This window comes from Aulonocara sp. 'chitande type north' Nkhata Bay, linkage group LG10, assembly GCF_057382095.1.
Source record: "Aulonocara sp. 'chitande type north' Nkhata Bay isolate Kocher_YH1m ecotype deep benthic linkage group LG10, A_spYH_male_GT1.1, whole genome shotgun sequence".
Lineage (NCBI taxonomy): Eukaryota > Metazoa > Chordata > Actinopteri > Cichliformes > Cichlidae > Aulonocara > Aulonocara sp. 'chitande type north' Nkhata Bay.
Window position 1 is genome coordinate 26,606,714 of NC_141353.1, and position 27,995 is coordinate 26,634,708.

Below are 27,995 nucleotides of genomic sequence, written 5' to 3' on the forward strand. Positions count from 1 at the left end.
CTGGATTTTAGCATCACTGCTGCTCTAACCAGACGGGTGTGCAAAGCCAATGATGTGGTGCAGTGCTCAGCACAGTGCCACAGAATGTTTGCTCACAGGATAGTCTGAGATTCTGTCTGTACGGAGAGAAAAGATTAGCTCATTGGTCCACTTTGTCAGAAATGTAAGCAGCAGAAGGAGGAAGCTCAGTTAATAGACTTATGGGCTTCATCATTTGTCTCACTTTGGTCAGATTTCTGTCACTGTTATTGAATAGTATCTTTAATAGTTTAGCTTTTACACGTGAGACCTGAACCTGAGATCCTGCTGTTACCTCTGCAAGACGCTTAAGATCACTGAGTGCATCAGAAAGGTCTTCTTCTTGGGTGTCACTCTTTTTTCCACTTAATCAGGCAGTGCATCACCTGAATTCAGGGGTGTAATTTCCAGGGGGGTCCCCCCCCCAAGAAAATTATGAATTATCTTGTGTAAATAGGCTGTTGATTTTCTTTACTCATTTCAGTTATTACCAGCAAAACAGTTGCATGTTTAATCACCTGGAATTTACCCAGATTTATTTATTTTTTTAGACACAGATTTTGACACCCCCCCCCCCCCCCCCCCCCAATGTTCAGCACAAAGTTACACTGATCAAAGTCAAAGACCAAAGATAAAACACATGTCATCAACAAGTATGAGCTAAATCTTCCTTGCATCTCCTGGTGCTGAGAAAGTTATGCAGCTAATCCGTCGGCAGAAGTCCCAAATAAAATATGGCATTTATTAAAGCATTAATACTCCAACGGTGGAATCCCACCACCATCCACGTGATCTGAATAAAATATTTAAGCTGCAGGAAAAGCATAGAAAAAACCATAAAAACAAACAGATAATGCTGCTGACCACCCTTCTTCCAAAGGTTTATCAGCTGTTTATGTAAGTAGTTAGGCAGGTACCAGAAATCATCTAATACTTCATGACTGTTAAAAACTGTATATGTGCAAATCAAACCTGAAAAAGGGAGATTTAACACAAAAATAAACAAACAAAAAAAGCTGAAGGACATTCAAAGACAGTCAAGGCTGTGCAGGACTCACATCCGATGGATGTGTGCACCATACTGATGCAGTGCGCACAGTTTCTCACCAGAGGTCAGACCTGAGCTGTGTAGTAAATTTGTATCAGCGTGAAAATACGCTGCAGGGACCGGATGAAATCGGACTGACTAGATCTCATTTAGTGCATAAAAATCTAAATCAGACTTAAGATGAGTTTTACAACAAATCTATTGATCCGTCAAAGTCTGCTATGCAGCATTTACAGTGAAACTATTTGACCTAAACTTGTGATGCATACTTCAGTTTTCTGATAAACCAATTAAGTTATTTGTGTGTAATATAATAGAAAAGTACTGAGGATCATGTCTCCTCTTTCCTGTGATTCCCAACCAAAAGAAAGACAGAAATAACAGAAAACATAATATAATAACTAATATTATAATTTTTTAAAAATGCACTGTAAATTTATATTTATTAAATCAGATCCTATGGCTTGAATAAAATTTGGTTACACCATGAAGGTTGGAGTAGAGTGAGTGGAAATGTGTCGCCCCCTCCTGGAGGGTCTGAGTCTGGATCTGAAAGTGTAGGCTGATAATACAAATAAATAATAAATTAATTAAAAAATTAAATCTGCCGAGACTTTCATTTAGTTCTGGCTAACTGATATCAACAGTAAAATACTAAAAGACTACACTGCTGATATAGCACAATGTGTCATGTAATACAGGAACGGAGTCATCCAAAGGAATTAATGCAGTTGCCAATTTCATCAGTACAGGATATCATAAAATGTGTCATAAATGCATTAATTAAACAATTTAGAATCATAGCCAATAGAAGAATAAAACAGCAATAAATCTTCAGACTACAGATGAGAGAAGCTCCTCCGGGATGTAAGAAGAGTGTCACCTCTCTTTCCACATTTTCTACATTTGATCCGCAGAAGTGTTTAAAGCATATATTTTTTACAGTGTGCCGATTGCCTGCTTCACAATGATTGGTGATAATAAAAGGAGCCACATGTTGCTGACAGATCTGAATATCTTCTTGATAAGGGAGTATTAAATGATAACTGCACGAGCAGTTACAGCACGGAAAATAGGGGAAAGTGCATGCACGTGCATCCTGTAGACATTCATGTCATCTCTGTAAAGCTGCAGTGTTGTACATGGAAGTACAGCATTGTGAAGTTTGACCACCCCTCATTTGTTCATATTTTGCTAGAAAATTTTAAAAGATTTAGAGATTTATTGAAAAGAGTGCACATATACATGGAAATGCATATACAGAGAGCTTTGCAACGAGCTTGAAAGTAAATATTTAGTACCTTTATTCTTCGTCACCATCTGACATTTGTTAGGCCGCTTTCTTGTAATTTCTTTATGTAGTGTTTAGGAACAGTTCTCCGGGCTTCTTAAAGGACATCCAAAGCTCTTCTTTGGTTCTTGGCTGCCTCGTGTTCTATTCTCTATCAGCTGCTTCAATAATGTTGAGGTTCGGGCTCTGGGGAGGCCAATCCATGACTGATAGCGTTCCATTGTGTGTTTTTGGTTTTTCTACACTGGCAGTGTGTTTGGGATCACTGTCATGCCAATTTTGTAATGTCAATATTAACAGGAGGCCTCATTTTTTTCTAAATGATAAAGCAATGAAAGAAATCTAACAACATGGCTCTTTGGACCTAAATTGTGATGAATAAATGTTTAAAACTGCAGAAAAAGCTCTGGTAGCTCATCACCAGCCTACCCAGTCACAGTCATTCACAGAAAATGTATTATCTATTTATTTATGCATTTATTTATTTATGTTACTGTGGAATCATTGTAAAAACCTGAAATATATAAGTAATTGTTTATCTCATTCATAATTACTTTGGTGCCATGTGAATGATCACGTGGGAGATCTTTATTAGTAGCAAAAGCTGTAAAACTTGTGAAAATACAGTTAAAGGTCTAAAGTTTATGCCTTTCATCACATTTTCCAAAGCCGTCCTGTGGGACAGATTGGAGACAATTACTCTTGTAACTTTCTCCCGACCTCCTCCGTACATGTTGATGTGTTGATCCAAAAATGTTACATTTTGATTCATCACACCGTCAGACCTGCTACCACTGATTTTTAGTCTGGCTCTTTTGTGATTTGCCATACCTCAGCCTTTTCTCACTGTTTCCCTTTCTTAAAAATGGCTTCTTGAAAGCCACCATCACATCACACTTAGACCATTTCTGGTCTACTAAGGCTTCATTGTAGATTTAGATGGATCTACTGGAGGGTCAGCTGCATCTCTCAGGTCATATTTAGGGCCTTTGCAGGATTTTTTTCTCCATTTTTCAGATACTGTTTATCTATTCCAGATAGTTTTTTTAGGTCTGTCTTTTCCCTTTTTTTGCACTCCACTTGTCCAGTTTCAGCTAATAGTTGTTTGGAAATCACCCTATTGGTACAAAACCACTATTTTATTCCTGTCAAACTGTGTTACCGTTGGTATTTTTCATAGGTTCAACTAAAGAAAGTACAACCAAATCATATAGTAACAAAATGTCTAAAGATAAAATTTAAGATGGGTTCTTGACTAATTTGTTATTATGTCCAGCTATAACACTGGTTCATCCCTTGAGTTTTTTTGTTTGTTTTGTTTTAAGCGATAAGTCTTAAAAAACACTGATATAAGAATTGGATTGAAAAAGCAGCCACAGTCCACAGAAACCAGGTATGCTTTTACTCTACTGGACCTTTGAAACCTTTGAAAGACCTTCAAAATGCAAGAAAGATTCATCACACCATCACACAAATGCCAGAAAGACTGTTGCACAGAACTGTCCTTCCAAACTGAAGGTTGGACTTTCAGAGTTAAAGCAATACTTTGAGTGATTAGATAACAATATACTTTGCCTTTAGGATATTTTAACTATAATTGGAAGAAACAAAAGGGATAGTTACAGGTGCCGTCGGTGCAAAGCCTTACCTGTTATCTGTGCATTATAGCTTTATTGTTGTTCAGGCGAGGGGTGGAGCAAAGGTACGACCACAGCCACCACAGACTAACGTCTCACCGGCCCTCTGACCATTTTACACAACCAATGGTGAAGCACATTAGGATCAGCAACTCACAGTTTACAGTAGGGAAAGCACAATGTGTACAGCATACAGACCCATAGTGTAGTACAGCATTTTCAGACATACCACTAACCTATTAGGAGATGCTTTCTACAGTAAAACACAGCCATACCATATGTGAATATATTTAATATTTATGCACCATTCTATCAAATACGCTTTTGATGTATAGAACTTCAGACACATTTTCCTAAAATCTCCTTTGGAAATTTAAGCATCTCCACTAGAATGTCAACTGGAACTGCCTGCTGGCGCTGTTAGGAAAGAGCATGGCTCTGAATGAAGAGTTGAAGATTTTAATTCAGTTTGAAAGCACAGCTGAAAGAGTCCCAGGTCTGCGTTCACTGAGCTGTGTGAGCGTGAACGTGGCTGCACTGGTTTTAAATGGTTGGAGTTTTCTTGCATTAATGAAATGTTTGTTTGTTTTTTATGCTTTTTTTTTAAATCATGTGCTCCCATGCCCCTGCAGTTTCTCAGTCATCTTGGTCATGGTCGTCTACAGAGTTCGAACTAAGAAGACAAATGGAAGAAAAATATGTGCTCTTAATTTGCAAATTATTATTGTTTTTGTTCTTGTTAATATTAATTTTTTAAGGGTTTAGGTCAAGTTCAGTTTTTTCCATTTTGGGGGGGGATCTTACACATTTAGTTATTTTATTTCATTTTATTTTTTTGTTGAAAGCTAATTGCCAGCCTATTCATTAAAAGCTCTTTTTTTGGATCTTGGCTGCCTTTTGTTCTGTTCTCTGTTAAGATGATCTCACTGTTCAGGTTAAGGTTCAGGTCCGGGCTCTGGGGAGGCCAATCCATGACTGTTGGTGTCCCAGTGTGTGTTTTTCTATCTGGGTATGCTTTTACTCTACTGGACGTGTGTTTGGGATCACTGCAGACTATGGTGAAAATTGAAGCTGCTGACAGTCAGATGCCTTCCAGATGGTATTGCATGTTGTTTTAAAATCTGGGCTTCAGTGAACAGTAGATAGATCAAATGAAATTCCAGATGCATCTCTCAGGTCCTGTGGGCTTTGAGCTTTTCCTGTTTCTTAAGGACATGACTTTCAGATGCTGTTCGTTTGCTGTAAATAGTTTTTGGAGGCTTGCCATTTCTTTTTTTGTCCTCTATTCTTTGAGTTTCCTTGTTTTGAGGACACATCGCACACCATGCTGAAAAATGCATATTAGCGTTTCAGCTAATAATTGTTTGGGAACAACCTTGTGCAGAAATATATTTTTAGCTCGGTTAAACTGTGTTCGTTGGCATTTTTTGCACATTTAACTGAGGAAATGAGAATAAATGATGTGGTTTATGACAAGCTGCTAATAATAAAGTGCAATAAAGATAAATGATCCTGCAGTGAACAGTTATTATCATTAATGATTAATCTGGTGGTTGGTTTCTGTTTTTCTCGGCGAATCCAAATGAAAAACGATTTCCTAAAGACGACAATTTTATCGTGTTGAACAAAGTACGAAAATAAAATATCCAAGGACTCTGACAGCGGTATTCACTTAATGAGACAGCTATCTAATGCATTGGATCACAGCACTGACCGGACTCCGCTGTGGTTTCAACCTTCACCTGGATCTCACGTGGACCGCAGGAAAAAAAACACACCGAGCAGGAAGAAGTCTCGTTTTCCGGGCTTGGGTCAGCTGACCGGGAGTCAGCCAGTGAGAAGTCGCTGGCTGTTGTAAATAAACTGCTTCTTTCCAGAGCTGCTGAACAGCAGCGGCCAGTGCGGGACTGTGAGCAGCGGCCAGTGCGGGACTGTGAGCAGCGGGCAGACATGTCGGTGGAGACAGCAGCCAGCGGTAAGTCACCGCAGACTTGAAGCGCTAACGTCAGGTCAGGTTTGATCAGCGTGAAAAAGCCATTACTAAAACTGGGCACAGCCGTCTTTTTCCTCACCTGTAGGCCCAGTGATGCATAAGCAAAGGCACCTGGTGCGTTCAGGTACACGCAGTTCAGCTCGCAATATATAAACTCTGTATTACACTCCTGTAAGGTGCACAGCTGAGCATCATCTCAGTTGTATTAACGATTTTTTAAAAATATTTCTTTTTAGGATTACATGCCTGTTAGTTTTAGTTGAATAATGGCGTTATAATAATAATATAGGTCACCATAATTTGCTCGTGATTTAAAAAAAAAAAAAAAGTCTGTGAATGATTGCTGTGAAAGTAATTATTAGTTGGATGGATGTTTGTGCTTTTACACCGTTACTGCAAAAAGAGATGGGCCGAGTGGATGTAGGGCAGCCTGATCCCCAAGAATTTCACTAAAAACGTCCACACTCTAATAATAGGATTATATTTAATCCTCCTGTGGTACAAATTTGCACATGCACTCGGATGATTACTCTACAATGGAAAGATACAAAGAAGTTTGAGACAAAAATGTAAATGTTTTTGAGAAATGACAACATTTCAAAGAGAAACTTAATCTCTCAAATGTAATCACAAAAATGTAATAAAAAAAATCTCCTGTTATCAAAGAGTCTTATTTTGAAGGACAGCTGGAGTTAGACCACTTTACTTTTCCAATAAACCTTTTCGCTCTGTAATTAGTTATTTTGAGATGGTACACTTCCTTAGGAGTTTTTGCTTCCAGAATCATAGTTTGATTTTTTCTTCATTTTAAAATGTGCTTCCCTGGCAATTACTGATAGATCATAGTTCCTTACAATAAGCGCCTTGAGGTATCTGTTGTTGTGATTTGGCACTATGTAAATAAAACTGAATTGAAATTGAATTAAATATTTGCTGTAGCATCTACATGTTTTAACTCTTGTATGTAATTTTGTGTTTGCAGGTGCGAGGGAAGCTGAGGAGAGCAGAGGAAGCAGCGGCCGACAGGTAAGAACAGATCGTCCTTGCAGCCAAACACCTTGCTGTTATCACCATTCAACTGAAAAGATTCACAAACGGACAAGGCGGCAACACAATACAGCGAGTCATCGACAACACAGGCACAACCCTCGATCCGTTATACATTACATGACTTTTTTTCCCCTCTTAGCTGTCCGATGTGAATTGCTGGATTACTGCTCATCTGTTTTTGGGGAGGTCGTTGTTATGTGTATGTTATGTAATGTAATTTTGCCAAACAACTGCAGATACTTTGATGCGTGCAAAGCTTCAAATGAAACCTGTCTCATGTTGCCCTACATATCTCTATATTCCCCGGGGGGAATATAGAGATGCAATCACAGAAGCTGATGTTTGGCAAATCCTTTTAAAAAAATCAAATCTGGATTTCTCACCTTCCCTGTGGGCTAAATACAAGTCAAATTTTAGCTTATTCTATTAGTTTTCTGCATACACTACTTGTTCGTGCATATTTTTCTAAATCACATCTTTAAAGGTTTAATTTTTATTTTTATAGCTGCAGCCTGATTTGTCTAATTAAGAATCTTTCCATCTGACTGCTGTTTTTAAACCGTGCCTCCACCGAGACTTGCCCTCTTTGCTGTATGTTGTTGACAACAGGCTTGACCTGATAGGCACGTTCCTTTTTTTTTTTTTTTTTTAATTTTTGAATCTATAGAGGCAGCAAACAGACAAAAGCAAATACTGGATTGTGTGTATGATCGTGAGAAAAGGAGTGTTTTGATCAGTGAAGCGGTAGAGACGGGTTTTGTTGTCACGTGGAGCAGAAAAGCAAAATGAGTGTAGCTCACAGGGAAACGATAGCTTAGTTACTCAGTTTTCAGAAAAAATATATGGGTAATAAATGTAGTAAGCAAAAATGTCACAATAAGTGCACAAGGAAGCATGGGTGTATTTGCATCTTCATGATCATGATTGCATCTCTGAAAACGACCAGCTGAGGCGTGAGACCAGCACGGCATTTGTGTGACATTGTTCTCTCTGTTGTCGTGGCTTGGATGAGGGCAGCTGAGGTGAAAAGCTGGCATTTTAGAGAGTCTAGTGAATGTGACATCAATCCTTGGGCTTACTTCCTGCTGAGTGAACTGATCCGCATTTCTCAGTGCAGATGCATTTTGTCAGAGTCATCGTGCACATTTTCTGTGTAAACAGCTATATTTAGACCTTTCTAAACAGGTGTAAAATAGTGTTATCCTTTAACTGAGATGCTCTTTATGATGATTGAAAATGCACTATAAATGTACTGTAATTGCCTAAGTAAAATACACAGAGAGAGTTTTCAGAGTCTGACTGTTTCCCCTCCTGCTGCTTTGCATTCTGGGTTATTAACTTCAGGCAGTTCCTGAAAACCCCACACTCAACAGGAACCACTCAGATCCACAGTGTTCTCGTCCTCCTGGCGAGATAGAGGTTTCAGTAACAGTCTCGCTGTTGTTTTTGAGACATTTCTGTATCAGGAGAGGTTTCTGTGGGGAAATGCTAATATAGCGAAACATCATGAGATTGCATTCTCATCGCCGAAGCAACAGAGGGCTTCACACAACGCTGTTTCTTTTTCTGTCTCCCAGGAGGGCCCCGGAGGACTGTGGGACTCTGTGAAGAAAGCCGGGTTTGTCATTGGATCTGGGATCTTATTCTTGGCTGCGTTCGGGAACTCACTGACATGGTATGTCACATTTGCAAAACAACAGTTTGCCCTGACATAAACTGGAGGAGTGGCATTGCCAGGTTGTTACGTTATGCATAGTAGAAAGAGGCAGGCGCTACATGACAAGGAGTTGGACCCAACAGATGAGAACTGGATGGGAGGAGTGAGAGCAGGATGGTGCAGAGCCAGGACTGGATAGACGAGGACAGGACAGTACATGTTAGGCTGGTAAAGGGTGTAACGAGAACACAGCATTACATGAAATTACAAATTTCATCACCTGAAATTATGTAATGTGTACAAGTATTCAGATTGGAGTCTTTGCTGGACTAGTTGTAGCTGCAGTTGTTTGACACACTGTCCATCCCTGGGTGTTTTTATTGGTGGTTAGATTTTTGTTTGGAGGGGCTGCTGGAAAGGAGAGAGCATGCAAGCACAAGATGTGTAGACAAGTGTGTAACGAATAGTTTCCACAGAGGTTTGTTTAACACGTAGTCAGTTTTGTGAATTTAAAACTGAGCTGTAATTCCTCCTTCAGGCACCTTCAGAGATTCTGGGGAGCTTCGGGAGATTTTTGGCAGAACTTGTGGACCAAGTTGTACGTGGCATACGAGGGCCACGACGCTTCTTTGTTCTTCCTGGGTAAGAAATAAAACCAGAGTGCAACATTGCAAATGACTGTGGATTTGCAAGCACTGCAGACTGCTTTAAACATGCAAATAACTTAAATGACCTCCTTTTGTATCATATCATTTAGGTGGTTTCATCAATGCATAGATTTTTTCCCCTATATTTTGGACACATAAGGTCACATTAGCCAGCACAGAGGAAAAATCATGTTTGTGGAGCACTAAGAACACATTAGTTCAGATTTCTCACTTGCTGTCTCACAGCGAGCAGCTTTTGCACAATAGGTGGTTTACCTCATTCAGATGTTATCTAGAGTATGTAGGACATGGGATGTGTGCTAGGTAGGGTATGTATTTTCAGTTCAGTGTTTTCAGTCCACATAACATCACACTATAATAATAACATCACTATAATAACATTATCAACTATAATATAAGAATTGGGCGACCGTGGTTCAGGGGGTTGGGAAGCTCATCTTGTAACTGGAAGGTTGCCGGTTCGATCCCCTGCTCGTTGTGTCCTTGGGCAAGACACTTCACCTACTGGTGTTGCTCAGAGGTGATGCTAATAATGCGAAAAAAAAGTGATATGGCGGCCTCACTTCTGTCAGTCTGCCCCAGGGCAGCTGTGGCTACAACTGTAGCTTGTGAATGTGAGAGTGAATAGTTGAATTGTAAAGCGCTTTGAGGGTCTCGAAAAGCGCCATATAAATGCAATCCATTATTAATAATAAAAAGACCAGTTATCCAGAATATCAAAGAACTGGATTTGATATTAACTAAATACTATCAAAGCTAAAAACTCAACACACACCACGCATGAATTGATTCCCTTGTTAAGAAAGCTATCTGGACCTGGATTAGGGTGTAATGATATCATCAAGGGAATGTTTCCATTAATTTTAATTAATGAAAATAATAATCTCAGTGAATCATTCCAAAAATCTCCAGATCGAGTGATTAAGTTTTGGATCGACTCCAAAACTGAATCACTCCTCACCGGCTGGAGCAACACCTTTGGTGATATAATTTAATGCAAACAAACAAAAACAGCAGGGTGCACAGTGATGATGTCATTGTGGAAGATTTTGCCATGGATTTAACTTGAAATCTCCTCCTGATGTGTTTGGAGTTGTGCGTAAATGAACGCATAATGAAGGCCCCGGTTGAGTTAAAGGTTCTCTAATAGTTATCTTATTTATCTCCATAGGGACCATGCTTGTTCCCACTCTGGCCTTTTGGGGGTCAAATGCTCTCCTGCTGTGGGTGGACATCACTGGCACACCGTCCTTCATCACCCGCTACCGTATCCAGTTGGACAAGAACAACCCAGTAAGCTTTTTTTTTTTTTTATTTTGTTTTATCTGCACTGTTACTTGTTTTATTTTTTCATGCCATCTACATAAAATGTACAAGCTTATGATATGATCACATGATATCTTTTTTTTTTAAGTGAATATGAGATTTAAAAATGAAAACAATTACATTTTAATTTTGAGTCCTGCTATTGGGCATGCTGCTGTAGGCTGCTGCTCTACTTAAAGATCCACACCATGCGCGTGTGTGCAGATGTGGTTGATAACATCTGCAAACGATGGGGCTCTCCACATGCCCGTCTGACCAAAGTCCTCTAACTGTGTTTGATTAACAGATGTTGTCAGACACCGCAGAGATAAAGAGGGGCATTACTGATAACCAGGGGTTACTGTGAAAAGTGTCCTTGTTAGTGATTGTTTTTCCAGTGCACAAACTGGAGACTCACTTTACCCAAATGAAAAAGACTTCCAGTTTATTGTTTTCCCCCTATTTTCTCTCGTTTTCCCATCAGAGAGTGTGTTATCGCTTCAAAAATCCCTCCTCCTCTGATTTGCATGTACTCAGTGGAATTTGCCGCTGTTACAGCTTGACATATATTTCTGCGGCCCTTAAATTTTATATCTTTAATGATGAGGTAATCTGCGAAAAGCTGCTGTCACAGTGTTTCTCTGTGACTCCGAGCAGAAATACTGCAGGTCAATGATCGAGAATAGCTGTCTGAACTTGGGATCTACTGGTCATAAACAAACCAGGATGTGCTTTAATGGAACAAGATTATAAAATTGGGTAAAAGTGCTTGTGTACTTTAAAAAGCAATATAACTGGTTAAGAATGATAAAATTATATGACTTTATCAAGTAATGTAACTGTTTATCTAAATTATCTGATCAATGTGTCAGAGCACATGTGTAGTGATCACACATTTGCTTTAGAAACTGCTAAATAACAAGTGCATGTCACTGGTGAATGAGAAGAGCTGTAAATTTGAATGTATAGTCACACTATCTCTAAGTGTAGGAACATTTATTTATGTTAAAATTAGCATTTTGTGGAGCTATTTACACTAGATGATAAAAAAATCAATGTAATCTACTATAGGTAAACAGCTAATTCAGCATGATAGTTATCTTAAGGGACTTTATACTATAACGCAAACACCCTGTAGATTATAGGGAACCAATGTTTCCCTTGGCAACAGTGGGGAGAAAAAAAGGCCTTTCTAAATGGAAGAGAGCCACACTCGTGGAGCTATCTGCTGCAGCTGGTTCAAGTAAAGGGAAAAAGATGTCAAATAAAAGAACATTGAGAGAGAAAACAAAGAGCATTCGATAAAGAGTCTGCACAGAAACAAAGTCTGCTGTTCAGAGAGCGTGTGTGCGTGCATGTTATGGAAAACACACAGATGTACAAAAGGTCAGTGTAAGCTTCAGAGACACACTGTTCTCACACTCTGGAAAGTTCATTATGACATGGCATGAGTTTATAACTGGGTTCCAAAGGTTGGAGGTAAAAGGGTAAATTAGCTGATACAGATATCCACTCAAAGACCACTTTATTAGGTACATCTTGCTAGTACTGGGTTGGACCCCAACAGAAAGGCCTTAATTCATCATGACAACAATTCAACAAGGTGCTAGAAGCAGTCTGCAGAGATTTTGGTCCATGCTGACATGATTGCATCACTCATGCACATCCATGATGAAAATCTCATGTTCAATCACATATCCAAAGCTGCTTTATTGGATTTTTAAGATTATTATTAAGATCTGGTGTGGAGGCCATTTGTGATGTGTGTTATCTTGCCGAACGCAGCCATTGGAAGATTGGTACAGTGTGGCCATAAAGGGATGGGCATGGTTGGCAACACTACTCATCTTGCTGATTTGGTACCGAGGCACTCTAAACATGCTGAGAAAATGTCGTCTAGGGCTTTACACCACCACCACCAGCCTGAACCGTTGATACAAGGCGGGATGAATCCATGCTTTCATGCTGTTTACACTGAATTGTGACCCTTCCATCTGCACATTTCTGTAGAAATTCATACCAGGAAATGCTGCTTAATGGATATTTTCTCTTTTTCACACATTCTCTGGAAACCAGTAGATTGGCAGGTTTCAAAACACTTTATGCCTTATTCAAAGTCACTTCAGTCGCCTTTCTTCCTCTTTCTGAGAATGAACTTCTGCAGATCATCTGAACCATGGATAAATGTGTAAATGCACTGAGGCGCTTTCATGTGATTGGCTGATTAGATAAGTGCATTAATGTGGTTGGACGGGTGTACCTAACAGGGGATGTCAGATGAGTATAAAGACTTATTTATAACACACTCTGCAGCATAAACAGAAACAACAGTATGGAAAAGGATAAGACATGAAATAAGAATATATATCAAGTATTAAGTGAAGATGATTAAATATGCATGATAAAGATACAAATAGAAAGAACTGGTCTGACCTTGTTATTGGTCGTCCTTTTAAAGAGAGAAGCTTTCAGTTTTTAATGTTTTCCTCTCTTTATGAAATAAAGTGTCTTTCAAATGAACGCAGTGTCATGCCATGTAAATTACATTTGTCAGTGGAAAGGGAAGCTTGGTAGTTTGAATAGTTTTGATACCTCTTTTGACCTCTTCATTTGTCTTCCAGGTGGATCCAGCTAAGCTGCGCCAAGCCTTGAAGTGTGTCCTCTTCAACCACGTGGTAATCTCCGGGGCCATGACTGTGGTTGTTTACTACCTGATGAGCTGGAGAGGAAACCCCTGTGGCCCCGAGCTGCCCACCTTTCACTGGGCCCTGATGGAGCTGGCCGCCTTCGCCATCTTGGAGGAGATTTTCTTCTACTATTCACACAGGTAAAGAACATTTATTTTTTACTTTAAACACCCATGACACATCAAAATGAAACATGCAATCAGTGGATCGTTGGCAGTAGATGACATTTCTTCCTCATTTCAGAGATGGAGGCGATTGTGATGTTAACACTACGCTGATCTGTGTTTCTTTCATGTGCGTGCAGTCACTCTGTTTTATAGTTATATACTGTTTTAATTCACCATGTTAGATTTTTAGCGACAGGACATGGACATTAGGTGCGATCCGTATAAACATTGTTTGTAGACTCACCCTACATAAAGCAATGCAGCCTGCAACATCGTCTATCAGCGTTAATCCGATTTTTCTTATGTGAGCTCAGAGCCTTTGCCAGCGCACAGTACAAACCTTGACGCAGGATAGGGTGCAGTCGTTTTATGCGTTCATTTTGTTTGTTTGATTTTCCTCAGGCTGTTCCACCACCCCAGCCTCTACAAGCATTACCACAAACAGCACCACGATTGGACCGCTCCCATCGGTATTGTCTCCATCTACGCTCATCCTCTGGAGCACGTGGTGAGCCTTACTCTTTCTCCTACTCAACAAAAAGAAATGAACCGTTTCCCCTGTGAGTGTCAAAGCAGCTGGAACTATCTCACGTAAACAAAACAGATTCTTATTTATACCTTTAGGAATCTGGTCAGACCTGATCCTGAAAGAACTCTCTGCACTCTTAGCACAGTTAGAGCTGAGCGGATTAGTCCCTGAAGCAGAGGTGTGGACTCGAGTCAGACTCGAGTCATTAATTTTATGACTTTAGACTTGACTTGAAAAAATGTTCTAAGACTTGGGACTTGAATTGGACTTGAACCGGTTTACTTGAAAAGACTTGATATTTCACCCCAAATATAAAATTTAACATGCATATTATATAGAGATTGAAAATGTGACGTCATTCAGGGGTAAACCGCAAAGAATTCTGGGAACTCGTGGCAAGAGGTACTAGAGCACGCAGGTTTTCAATTGAAATCAGTTATACAGCGATAAAAAGAAACACAAAAATGTCAAGAAGCTGTTGTATCATTAACTGCAATAGCCGGTCGCATGACAGCCACGGGAAGCCGACGGGTAAAGAGATCGGTTGTTATCGGATTACGTCGTTGAAGAGAAATTGTTCGAGCCATGTTTCCGAAGTAACAAAGACGCGACGAATGGCCTGGATTGCAGCCATTCAAATATCAAATATAACGTCCCAGAACACTACAGCTCACAGGTTAGTCTGCTCCAAGCATTTACACGAAGGTCAGTGTTTTTTAGTAGTTAATACGTCATTTTCATAACATAATTAGTGATATAGGTTACAAGCAAGTCTGGCGCTGAACAGAAATTGTCGCGCTATGCTCCTTTATTTATTGTGCATAAATAGTGAATTGTCCTGACACAATATTGCGTTTCGCTTCTGTTATTATGGTACATTGACAAAAACACATACTTTTATTCACAGGATAAAACAGGTTTTTTGTATCACCAATTGCCCAGTACGATTACAGCATACAATATTATTGTCACTGCTACATTTCTGTTACACTACCAGAAATTATTTCCACTACTAATTAATTACCGTTGAGCTCAAAGGTCCTATTAATAAACGGTTAAGGAATGTGTATTTATGACGACAATTTGTGAGACTGGTAAATTTATGATACGTACGATGGTCTTTCGTTCTACACGGTGCATTTCAAGGTCCTGTACCCATCCGTCGGTAAACTGTACCTGGGCTTGTTGCAGTGACCTGAAGTTACTAAACTTCATGAGTGTATGCGCTCACTCCAAGAACCGTATGATTATAAATATGCATATAAATATGCTAAGATGAGATAGCTGACTTCATCTAACTAGCAAATGTTGTCCAGGCTACGTTGGTGATACAGTTTTTTTTAATGTGTATGATATTTTTGTCATGCGATTTTAAAGCCGGTCCTACAACCGCATCCAAGAATAACATGCAGCTTATCTCAGAACTGTCGGTGAAAATTATTCTTGGAGCTAGGTTTAATTGAGCTGCATTTTATAGAGGTGCAATTTCACAATTTGTGTATATTTTCTAAGTTCACTATTTTGTCATGTGTTGAGAAAAACACAGATTTAAAAATTACATGGTCTAATATTTACATTTAGCATATAACTGCAACATTATTTTATTTATTTATTTATTTTTTTAAAGACTCGAAAGGACTTGAAATTCAAAGTTTCAGACTTGTGACTTGACTTGGACTTTTACACCAGTGACTTGAGACTCGACTCTGACTTGCCTGACATTACTTGAGACTTGACTTGAGGATAAAGACTTGAGACTTACTTGAGACTTGCAAAACAATGACTTGGTCCCACCTCTGCCCTGAAGTATCCCTGCTGGCTCAGTGATTGCCACTGTAGTTGATATTTGTGTTAAACAGCAAAAATGGATCAAACGTGCAGATACAGATCACACGTGTACATTTGCTGTAAATCACAGAGACTATTTCATCTTTAAATATGCAAGAGAAGAATAAAAGAAAGAAAGAAGAATTGATAATTCACACCTCAAACTCTCGCAGCACTTTACTTCTGCTAAGGGTAAGTGTGTTTCTGTTAAACGTACTGGATTGTTCTCTGCTGTTAGATCTCCAACTTATTGCCGGTGGTAAGCGGGCCGGTTCTTCTGGGCTCCCACGTATCCACCACCTCCATGTGGTACTGCGTAGCTCTGGTCAGCACCACCATCTCCCACTGCGGATACCACCTTCCTTTCCTGCCTTCTCCTGAGTTCCATGACTTCCACCACCTCAGGTGAGTTTACCTGTCCTGTCTTACAGAGGTCCTGTTCTGTTGTTTTGAAGGTGATATCTTAGAAATGCTGCTTAAAAGTTTCTTTAACTGGTGCAAATGTTCAGTTGGACTCAAACAGGATGTCACACAAAAGTCTGCTGGAGAGAAATAATGATGACTTTGCAAATCCGAAAGGTCAAAGTTCACAGTAACTCGACCGGATGGGAAGGCGGTGATGCTGGTACAGTTATCTTGTTTAGATAAGACCCGTGAAGGCACACAGAACCTTCACGTGTGCAAAGACTCGGGTGAAGCTACTCCAAAAACTTTTACCTCGACGAGATGAAGCTGATAAATGTATAACTTTGAAAAGGCAATGTTATGTACTGCACTTTGTACACAGTGTTACTCATACAGGAGAAAGTAATTATGTACAGTCTGGGAAGTCTTTCCATGTGGCTTAATATGGCATAAGCAAGACACCAGATTAAGTAAAAAATATAGTATCTTGGTGTTTATGCTTGTATGACTGTGTGACTCTGAAATGATTTTTAATAGTTAGTGGGACAGCACTGTAGGAATAATCCACTATCATTGGACAATTAAATCAATGAAAATGTCCCATCAAGAGGAAGACGAGTAACACTGAGTTGGGGAAGATGCCAAATTACAGGAAAATGCACAAGAGTATTTGTTGTGGCATGCACTCTATAGCTGTAATATTGTAAGCAGAGATAATATAATAATACAGAGAATTCCCCAACAATCAGCTGAAACCCTAAGAGCAAGCACCTGGCGACAGTGGGAGCTAGAAACTCCGTTTTAACAGGAAGAAACGTCCTGCAGGACCAGGCGATGACCGGAGGAAGAAATGTTACTGCGTTTCCCCACATTTATAAATTCTATGCAAATGTGAGTTTGCTTCACAAAGCAGAATGTAAAAGCTTCAAATTAGTATCTGAGTTTTCACTTTGATACACAACAGCACTCATTGTGCAGTGCAGTGAGGATGACAAACTGAAGTCCACTATTATTCAGCTTTTTATAAGTTTCCTGTAGTTGAGTTGTTTAAAACTTAAATCTGAATTTGAAAATTATTATTATTGGGGCAATTGTTTCTAATTCTGCTTGGTGGATAACTAACAGTTGCCCTCACTTGTCTCGGTTTTCAGGTTCAATCAGTGTTTTGGCGTTTTCGGCATCCTGGACAGGCTCCACAGCACAGACAGCAAGTTCCGTCAGACCAAACAGTACGAGCGCCACACTCTGCTCACCAGCTTCACCCCGCTGAACGAGAGCATCCCTGACACACAAAAGAAGGGCCAGTGAGGACTGCAACGGTCGAATCTTATGCGGGGATATGTAATTCCCAATCGATCTTAAAAACGTTGATTTTTTTTTTTTTTATATTTTGAATCTTCAGTCAAGTTTGACTGTCAAAGTTTGCCGAGCCTCTGCAGTCACCCACCTGACTTTTATGTGCTAGTGTGTGGTCATTGCACTATAACATACAGATGTGATTTTACTTTTAAGCTCTGTTACCTGTTAATTTTTAACAATAAAAAAAAAAAAAGAGAGAAGTCAGGATGGAAACAAGCTTTTCCTTTTTCTTGTCCGTTGTCTTGACATTTGCTTCATTTCACATCTTTGAGTTTAGTCTGAATTAGTCATCGGTGACTTAAGCTACAGCACATTTGAAGTCTTTCTGTGATTAACGGGGTGAAAACAGGAGTGGACCGCACTCTGCAGTCTCACTATTTGCTGGCACTCGTTCTGAATGCATTTTTACTTGTACCCAACTGTTAAACCGTTTGAGGAAACCACTACAATTACTTGGTTTGGACAACAAATGCTCCCTCGATGGATGTAAAAGAGGCGATATTATCACCGCAAGAGCATGCAAGACAAATGTGAATGTTCCTGTTTGATGTATCTTATTGCAGTTTTAAATGCAATCGTTAATTTCTAATGAATTCTTTAACTTTTTGTAAGTTTAGTAAAAGCACTTTCACCCATTCAGACTCTTCTGTTGCGTTCACTGACCACTGGGACAGACGAGAATCTGTATTCTTTGGCAAATGACAAGCAATTCCTTTGCACTTTGCATATCTGTGGCACTTATACTTTCAGAATATCAATGTCAATCAATACAAATGTAACAAATGTTCTGATAGAACTGTTTAATATTAAAGTATTAAAAAAAAAAAAGCATGTGGTCTTTCTGTGGGTTTCATAGACAATAGGAATGATCACATGACACCTGGTGTTTGAGGTTTTTTTGTGCGTTTTGTGGGTTTTTTTCTTTATTAAAGGAAAAGCATAATTACTACAAATTACAAATAACACTAATAGCGAATCACGTCAGCCTACAAAGCAGATATTATGAATATTAAATGTTATAATACAAGATCTCATTCAAGTATTTTACATTTTTCCATTTTATATATTTTTTTGTTCCTTTTTTCCTCGTTTTCATCTTTTTTTTCCTCATGACAAGCCTAGGATACTGTAATGTAATGAACTATTGATGTTCATATACAGTTATTTCTTATTCATATGGCTTTATGGAATTTTGTCCTCCCAGTCTCCAGCCATCATAACCAGCCATATTCCTCTGAGCGACATCACATCTTGCTCAGTTTCCTCTCTTCCTTCCATACGTCCATCTTTTATCCCGCACAGCTGGGAACTCTGACCAGCTGAACAGGCAGCGCCCCCTAGAGTTTATATGGACAGCAGCAGTTCAATGCCGATAGAGATGGATGAAAACTCCCAAAGCACCTGAATCCCCTCAAATGTCCCGAGACGAGTGATGATCACATCAAAGGCTTTGCCGGCTTTGGGAAATGAGTTTTCATTTCTGAATTATTTCATAGCTCATTTTTTTCCTCCTCTCCAGTAAACACTTTGATGTTTCAACTGAAACTGATCCAAATCTCCCTGAAGATAAAAGATTAAAGGGGAGGGTGGGCAAAAAATAAAATAAAAAGCAAGTACAGCTTCACTTTGCATTTAAATACAACTCTAAATTTAAGAGGAAGAAACTGAACAACATAACACTGACAGGACAATGTGACATCCACCTCTGGGCCCCCCCCCCCAAAAAAAAAGAAAGACAGGCACAGGTGTCTGATGCAGTTTCAAACTGAAGTTATGACTGGAGCAAACATTAGCTACAAGCACTCAGTAGGTCAGCAGGAAACACTTCTTCCCACATGTCTATTTGCACATGTGCATTTTTTTTTTATAATTTCTTTTAACCAGAAGTTCATCAAATTCTAGTTGAGTTCAAACCCAAAAATCAAAGAATTTTCTTCAGTTTTTTTAGACTTTGCATACATTCTAATTGTAGAAAAACTGAAGGCTGCATAAAAGAGTAATATTAGAGATGTTTCTCTCATCTTCACTAAAAAGAAAATATCAAATCAACTGATTTCAACATGAAACACTAGAAGCTTACACATTATTTTTCGTTTTAAACATTGAAGACCCGTTGACGCCCTGATGTCAACTTTCCCTTTTGCGATGTGAGCTACGTTCCCATTTCTGTTTTTATATCAGCCCGACACAGAGCGCTCCTCCAGCATTACAACACTACAAACACTGCAAATTGAAATTAAAATGCATTAAAGATAAATCATGAGACCATTAAAAAAAAAAAAAAAAAAGTTAGAGTACGTACACATGTAAGGCAAATATATATCTGTACTATAGACAATAAAACAAGAGGTGGGGAGCTGTTATCTTTTCTGTTCATCTCTCAAATTTCACATTTACACTCATGGAGGAAGAGTCGCTCTTCTGCTTGATATCATCAGATTTAATAGTCCTGTACGAAGAGTGACGACTCAACAGGTTGTGAACAAACAATCCAGTCCACAGTGAGGCAAGACGTCGAGCGGTGCGTTTTCTACTGAGCGTGCCCACGCTGCTACATCAGTACCTGCCTGTCCGTGTTTTTGCCTGCACCTTACGTTTGGATCCGTGTGAGAACCAGGAAGCGGTGGCGGGCAGCTCGCTGAACGTCTTAGCATCGTTAGTGTCTCCACCCAAAGCACCTGCGTCACAGGACGACGGTCCTCTTTGTAACCATCGCCTCTTCAAGTAATCCAGATTGTAATGATTTCCAGTCCTGTAGCGTCACTGATGATCAACTGATGGATGGATGGATGGATGGACAAACGGATGGATGCAGCTCATCTGACGGGAAGGTGGAGGACGACAGAAAGTCAGGTAGCACCCAAAGGGAGATCAACCCCAACTCTCCATCACGTTTAAGTGTTTTATTTTATTTTTTTCGCGAGGGGTGGGGCGCTGACAAACTTTCACCAGGTTGACGTGTTTCAGCACAAAAAGCCACAACTTGCAATCACAGCGATGAATTACAGGACTTGTAACAGACCAAATGACACTTGGAAGACAGATGAAAGGGGACTGAGGGGGATGGAAAATAAATTTGGCAGAGAGCACCAACTAGTGGCCTCAGCTGGAAATGGTGGTGAGATATATGGGTGACTGATGCTGTACAATCGACAATAAGGTGGCAGGCACAACTTAGAAGCAGTAAAACCATTAAAATAAGGCAACTTTCAATGATCTTGTCCATAGCAAGGGGTTGATGCAAGTCTCTCTCTCTCTTTTTTTTTTTTTTTTTTTTTAATCATTTGCTTCCTTAAATATTTTCCCCCTCCAATGTGCAGCCATAAGGTAAATTATTTTTTTCATATATTAGCCCTTTGAAAACTCTCAGGGCGCTGCGGATGAAAAAGTTAGTTGCTCGGTTCTAACCACTTTGGTCCGACTGGATGTCAAAGAGCAGTATGGCCTCCAGCGGGCCGTTACTGGGGCTTGTTTGTGTGTTTTTAGATGCTCAGTCTTGTTCAAACTATTTCCACATCTCAAATTCCACTTCGTGCTGAAGAAATAGTCATCATTAATCTGAGATTTGGATGAGGGATCAAAGATCTTTCAACCAGCAGGACAGTGACGATCAAAGAGGGTCCCAGAGACAGGGAGGGAGGGGCCAAAAACAAGGAGGGAAGAAAAAAAAATTTTTTTTTCCAGAATGTTAAACCTAAACCATCCGGCGAAGGTCTGCACAAGTGTTTTGCAATGGATGGGTTTGTCAACCCATCCATTGCTTGCCTCATTAAGACAAAAAGTTCAGAAACCTTAGCAGTGATCAATAAACCGAGGCATATTATTTATTGTCTCTCTTATTTATCAAACCTTTCACAGGCGCAAAAACAAGGGGAAAAAAAAAGAAAAAAGATATCACATGCTTGAAATGAAGAGCTGGATGCCCCTCCCCCTCCTGTGGCGCAGAGAGAACCGGCGACTTGCAGACTTTGTTAATTTAGTCTGTGTGGGCCAGTGTGTTTGTGGAGTTACTTCAGTGTTTTGGCATTTGATGCGGGATCAGCAGTGGGAGCCGGGGCTTTGTGGCTGGTAGGTTTGGCATCATCCTTGGCTGTGGGAACCTGGGTGGTGGTGGCGTGGGTGGGGCCTGAGCTGGCCTGACTGTGGGGACGGCTGGAGGGCTGAGAGGGGTGCCGGCGGCGACCATCCCCACTGGACGAGTGTCTTCGGCGACTTCCTTCCTCCATAGGCGGCTAGAAGCAGAAATAATCGTGTTAGATAACACGCCTAAGGCAACAACATGCTGCGCTTCAAAAAACCCTTTAAGCTCTTATTGATACAAACAGGAGAAAACTTGAAGCACGTAAACTCCTGATAAAACAGATAAAACCTAGTGAATCAGCACCAAGGACAGTATCTGTTTCCGTGGGACGCCTCAGTCAGTGAGATCATGATAACAGTATAAGGAAACATGCAAACAGCTTCTGCTGCTCAGGCTCAACTCCATTTACACATTTCACTTGCATCCATTTGGTCCGACTTTCTGTTTTCCTCCCTGTCAGTAGACGCATTGTGAGACCATCATCCTAAATCGAAATGTTGTTTGTTTGGAAGACACCCAACTTTGAAACTGTCCACAGTGTGACATAGGACCACACATCTTTCATGCTCATCTTCTTTCACCTGTCAGAAGTCACATCATCTTCCTGAAGTTAGTTCGTGAACCAATTTTAGGCTCATCTTAGCATTTAAATATCAGATTATATCCTTTATTATCACAGAGAGCTTAAATCCGATATGACACTTCATGTGTGACCTCAAATCTTTTCAGGATAATTTCTTATGAACTTTTGTATCTCAGTTAATCTTTCTTACCTAAGAACTGATCATCGATACTGGAAGTAAGATCATGTCTCTTCAGCCCTATTATACACCTTACAGCCTGCTTATACCTACAAACTTCAAAGAATATTTAACTTACGTCGATTCTGAAATCTTCGAGGCGTTTAAACTTGCTCAGGCACTCCTGCAGCTTGGGTTCAATCTCCAAGTTCTTGGCTTTGGAGTATTTAAGGAAGGCCCAGAACTTCTCAAGTCCATACAGCTGCCCTGTGGTCAGAAAACAAATGTTGTTAAACGTGACTGTACAGAAGACAAGAGCTTGTTCATATAAAAATCTCTGCTGAGGTGCCTCTGAGAGTGTTTTAAGGTTTCCTCACCAGCTTCGTAGTCTTTCATGGTCTCCTCCTGGAAGTCCTTAAAGATGTCTGGTCTGAACTTCTTCTCTAGACCGTAGCTGTAGTACCTGAACAAGCACTCTAAACCGTACCTGCAACACATAAGCGTCGAGAGAGGAAACAAGAGAAATTAGATCACACCGAGCTTTGGAAATAACAAAAGCTAGATTCAGACAGCTGCACAGAGCCCGTTTCCACTGTGCTGCCAAAGCTTTACATCTGCTCTTCTCCTCATCACGTAAATCCAACTGTCCAATAGTAATGTCACTGCTACATACACAGGTTGCAGATCTTACCTATATCCTTCTTTTCCATCCTCGACTACCAGCTGTCTGAATTCCTCGTACATTTTCCTGTTGAAGTGGTCCCGCAGGAAAAATGACCAGAATCGGAAGAGCGTGTTCATCTCCTGCGACTGGCCGATTCCCAGCCGTTTCCGCTCTGTGATGGAGAAAAAGTGGTCAAATACATGAAGATAAAGGACACAGTTTCAATTAACTTGTAATAATTAATGCTAAACAGTCTCTGATCAGAACTTAAGGGATGTTTAAAAACGAGGAAATGCACCGTTTAGGCAACGCCGGCGGTACTTGTGGTAAACGTGTTGCGTGAAGCCGTTCTCCTTGAGCAGCTCGTGCGATGGGTGCTGGAACTTGGGGAGGGACTGGGGAGTGCAGCCGATGTTACCCAGGGCGGGGGTGCCCTCCGATGGGCTTGCATTAGAGCTGATAGAGAGAAAGGTGGAGGATTAGGTGGAGATCTACTAAAGTAAGTCCACCTTCAGTAAACCTTTAGTCTTGTGATCATTTTACTTAAAGGACAGTACACAATATGAATATCTTCTATGCTTTTCCTTTTATGTTCTGGTATTATCAAAGCTGACTGCAGAGCGTGTAACAGAGAGCAGAGGGTCTCACCTGACGGAGGCGGTACGGGACCGATGCTCTCTGGAGTCCATCACCCAACCGACGTGGAACTCCAGGGGCGGGTTGGAGCTGTGCCGGGTCTTCCTCTTCCTAGGCGTCTAAAAGGGCGCGGGGAAAAATCAACACGTTTAGTCGCTGAGCTTTTCATGCTGAACCCAACAGGTTTTGCCACTAAAACACAATTCCAACGTCTCACCTTGGCATCGACGGGCCGACTTTCCTTCACAACTGGGTAGAAGCGAGGCGTCATGGTCGGGTCCTTCCGGTGAGGCGTGCGAGGCGTGCGGGGCGTCCGGGCACTGCGGTAGTTGGGCGAGTCAGGCACGGTAGTTGGCAGCGAGCGAGCTATTGAGGAGGGCTCGGGGGCACCGAAGAGTTTGTTTGCCAAAGCGTCTGTGGGGACTGTGGACGAAGATAGATTTGTTGTAGAAAAGAACCGAAAAACTTCACACGCAAAGTCCCGACACACACTTAAACACTTTAAGAGACATCTAATGTCACAACATCTTTGATCTTATAGCTTCATTTATTTCACAGTGTGATGATAATGGACTACAGTAAAGCCACAGCTGTTACCACAGAACCAACATGGATTCAGAACTTCTTAATGTCTCTTTAATGCGAGTGATGTTGAACAAAAATGACTCAATGAAAATAGTGAGTGTTATTAAAGCCGTTTACAGCACATTTAAAGACTGCAGATTTTAACTGGAGACCAGTAACAGTTCCTACAGAGTACCACCAAGTTGCTGGAAATTGGGTCGTCTCTGTCTTGCAAGTCATAAAGCGAGACCGCATTTCTGTCATTTTAGACCGACCTCTGGACAAAACACTCAATGGTTTTCCACAGTAACGTGTGGAGCGCTGGTGCTTTAACAGAGCATGTTTAATGGCGAGTCGATCACAATAAAACTAATTTTAAAATGAGAGAAAGATCAGAAGAATATGACATTATTTAGAGCAGCATGCTGCCTCTCTTCTACCCAATCCTTTGTCATTCCATCAAAATTTTCCTCTCAGGAAATTGTTCCAAAGGGAGTTCAAAGATTCCTTCAGACCATTGTTCACATAGGACTATGTCGACATGTTGGCATATTTATTAGCACTGTTGAATGTATCTGCTGTAAAATAAAAATGCGATTTCTATGAATCACTGCTCTGTTTTTGCTGACGCCCATCCTCTTGATTCATTTCCAGTCTGTTTCGGTCTCGCGTCAAATCTTTCTTTACACAAGCAGCAATACAAAAATCCCCCCAACAACTATGAGATTTATTTTATATTTTTAAGCTCTTCTAGTTGTGTTGCCATTCTTCATCTGGGTTCTGCTAGGTTGCCTGGTTTTTAAAAATGGGTTCATCTTCTTAGACTTGACTCCCATCTAGGAATTTTTCCAAGATGGGGGTCCTACAGGGGGGGGGGGGCGGGGGGGGGGGGGGGGGGGGGGAGAGAAAAAGAAAACAAAAAAGGTCTGGACAAGCCGAGAACTGCCCGACTGTTCTTTCAGTGAAACAGAGCCCAGTTTGCAGCTCTCTCTGTATCTCTTATGGGTGATTTAGACGTTCGTGGTGAACTTTTGTAGAGCCGTGGGTCGTAGCATCACCTCCAGCATTTATGACCGTCTCTTAGGGCTGTGCCATATGACCAAAATCTCATATCCCGATATAAGAATTTTATCGTCCGATAACGATATAAATCACAAAAATGTAACATTGTCTGTAAATTCTGTGAATCTCGGGCAGCTCTACTTGCGTGAAGTGTTTCCAGCTGCGTGTCATGTACCTGGAGTCGAGTGTTTTAACCGATGCATGAAACTACACATTTTTAGACATAAGCTGTAACGGCCGCTGTTTTCTTTGTGAGTATTTATCACATGGCGTGCTGCGGGGAAAAGCCTGTTCTAACGTTTGAGTCTAAGGTTTATTTTTTAGCACCTGGCAGCTCTTTTTTTGGTTCTCATCCGTAAATAATCTGCTCTTTCACGTGATTCAGTTTATTTTGAAAAGTCTCAACAGGATCCTGAGCTTTATTGTGAAAGGTTTATGTGGAACATAAACAAGCGGACACGCAATGATGTTACAGTCATTGTTGCTAACGACAACGCATAAAAACAGGCGCTTGTCCGTCCATAGTGTGGTTATATTAAATATAAGAGAAAGAGAGAACTTTAAGAAATTAATATAGCCACTACAGGGACCATCAAAACGATCAAAAAATATTGCCGTAAAAAGTTTATTTTGCGACACCACGAAACGAGCGATAGCGTAAAATGAAACGATAGACGTTTTTATATCGTCATCCGATATATATCGTTATATCGAACAGCCCTACCGTCTCTGGTACATTTTGTGTTAATGATCTTGTGGTCACGAGTGTGGGAGTGTGTGGTCATGTGGTGCCAGCCACTTGACTCTTTGTTGTGGACAATTTGTTTTGGGGGGGTTTTCACCCCAAAAAGGCATTTATTATTATTTCCACTTCTTTGTACACCCCTTCGTGTTCATTTCAATAGTTTTGGCAATCTCCATCTGAGAATTTACTAACATTTGTGAGTCCTTATATTGATGCTATGATTGTACTAAGACAATGATTATTATTTTCAATGATAAATTCAAAAACTGCATTGAAAAGGTAGCCAGAAACGCAAAGGAGAATTCAACAGCAGTGAACAGGCCTGTCATGGTGTTTTCCTTCTAGAGAGGTCTCTAGAGTTTGTGACATGTATACAGCATAGATTTCCCTCAGAATCCTCAGATTTGGGTGTGATAATTATTTAAAAACACAAAAGCGTTGTATATTTGGCTGTGTTTTTGAGTCCTTACTCTGCTGGGGTCGTGGGGGGCCTGGTGGGACTTCCTGGTTGGGGTCGACAGGCGGCTCAGGGGTCAAGCAGTCAAACTGTTCACGGCTGATCAGGTGGACCTTCTTGAAGTTCTCCACCTCTTGCTGTAAAAATGAGAAAAATCACATGTTAATGCACGAGGCGTGACAAAATGTCTCTTTCTGGGAACCGTGATACGAAAACGTCACAAATTAATTAAAATATAAAAGTTTAACGCCAACTTCAATCGTCCAGAAAAAAAGCACATAAAGTCATTTTCATATTATTTCCCTGTAAACTCCAAAACACCACAGGAAATGTCTCTTACATTCTGGACAAAACCGATTATTAACAGACCTTATCTTCAGCAGTCTGGAGAGCGAGATACAGCTGCAAAAAATAGCTGCTAGAAACACTCTCTTCGCCCTCATATCTGACATCTGACTGCTCTGACACGAGCGCAGCAGCCAGCAGGTTCACATCAACACAAGTACCCTGAAGTTTCTGCACATGAATACATCCGTAAAGCATGTTTTCTTGTTCCTTCTACAACAAAGCTAGTTTAAAAACGCCACCAAAACCAAACAGCGACGAATCATCCTCCCTGCCAAGATCATCAAGCGCGACTCACACTGGCTCTATCCCTCCGAGCATCCTCAGATCTCTGACCTTCCATCTTTAGCTCCCCTGCAGCCCATCAGCTCGAGCCCTCAGGCCGAGGCCTTGCGTGTGGGGTTTATTTATAAACAGCAACACTCTGTTCCACACGACACAGGATTTGTGCCGGCGAGTACGTGAAGGTCGCCACAAAGAGTTCAACAATGCAACAATGGGCGGCCACAACAACAAAAAACACAAAAACAACAAAAAACTCTGTTGGGTGTTTTGTTTCCATATCCAGAAACAGCTGAAGGATCTACTCATCACCAGGCTTCAGGTGGAAACGTGTCTGACATGGCAGCGACACAACCTGGACGCTGTCCGACTTCTACATCAGGACGTCGTCGTCTCATAACCCACCAGATTAAGTGCAGAATCAAGCAGAACATCCTCACCTTGATGGTGGCGTATTCGGGCTCGTACGTATCGTCCCACAGGTCCTGCTCGTAGTAGAAGAGCCCGTCGTTGATCACCTTGGCCAGCTCGCTGGTCAACTTGGCGCGCGATGTGTGGTGGCCCGTGCGGTCGCCTCCCGGGTGCTTCCTCAGGTAGGGCGGCGTCTGCGTCACGATCAGGATCTTGTTGACGTCGTGGTCGTCGATCTCACCGTCCGTTTCCTCGTCGGACCAGTCGGTGAAGGTGTTGCGGCGTCCGTCCATCTGCTCCATCTCCTCGTCGAACATGAAGTCGAGCTCCTCGGGTTCGTCCTGCTCGGCTCCGTCCTGAGTGACAA

The 27,995-nt window shown here is 40.9% G+C and overlaps 2 protein-coding genes across 11 annotated transcripts in view; one reads left to right on the forward strand and one right to left on the reverse strand.

Annotated features, from left to right (window-relative positions):
- Positions 1-5,906: 5,906 nt before the first annotated feature.
- faxdc2 (fatty acid hydroxylase domain containing 2) lies at positions 5,907-18,465 on the forward strand. Its single transcript, XM_086309321.1, has 9 exons — positions 5,907-5,969; positions 6,970-7,013; positions 8,615-8,712; positions 9,233-9,336; positions 10,534-10,655; positions 13,289-13,494; positions 13,924-14,029; positions 16,116-16,282; positions 17,434-18,465. Exons 1-9 carry the CDS (start codon positions 5,945-5,947, stop codon positions 17,588-17,590), a joined length of 1,029 nt encoding a protein of 342 aa, XP_086165447.1. The 5' UTR covers positions 5,907-5,944; the 3' UTR covers positions 17,591-18,465.
- larp1 (La ribonucleoprotein 1, translational regulator) overlaps positions 17,443-27,995 on the reverse strand; it is a 58,668-nt gene continuing 48,115 nt past the window's right edge. For all 10 annotated transcript variants that reach the window (XM_086309317.1, XM_086309316.1, XM_086309315.1 and 7 more), the window contains 9 exons: positions 27,658-27,984; positions 26,604-26,727; positions 23,980-24,185; positions 23,775-23,881; positions 23,425-23,582; positions 23,154-23,298; positions 22,840-22,949; positions 22,602-22,729; positions 17,443-21,873 (listed from right to left, as the gene is read on the reverse strand). In XM_086309317.1, the coding sequence (XP_086165443.1) occupies positions 21,649-21,873; positions 22,602-22,729; positions 22,840-22,949; positions 23,154-23,298; positions 23,425-23,582; positions 23,775-23,881; positions 23,980-24,185; positions 26,604-26,727; positions 27,658-27,984 (1,530 nt within the window). In that variant the 3' untranslated portion in view covers positions 17,443-21,648. The remainder of the gene's footprint in view (positions 21,874-22,601; positions 22,730-22,839; positions 22,950-23,153; positions 23,299-23,424; positions 23,583-23,774; positions 23,882-23,979; positions 24,186-26,603; positions 26,728-27,657; positions 27,985-27,995) is intronic.

Excerpts from the sequence above, each read along its gene's own strand:
- faxdc2 (XM_086309321.1), top strand. The coding sequence starts at position 5,945 with ATGTCGGTGGAGACAGCAGCCAGCG. Across the intron at positions 13,495-13,923 it reads TTCTTCTACTATTCACACAG|GCTGTTCCACCACCCCAGCC; the intron begins GTAAAGAACATT and ends GATTTTCCTCAG. Across the intron at positions 16,283-17,433 it reads CATGACTTCCACCACCTCAG|GTTCAATCAGTGTTTTGGCG; the intron begins GTGAGTTTACCT and ends CTCGGTTTTCAG.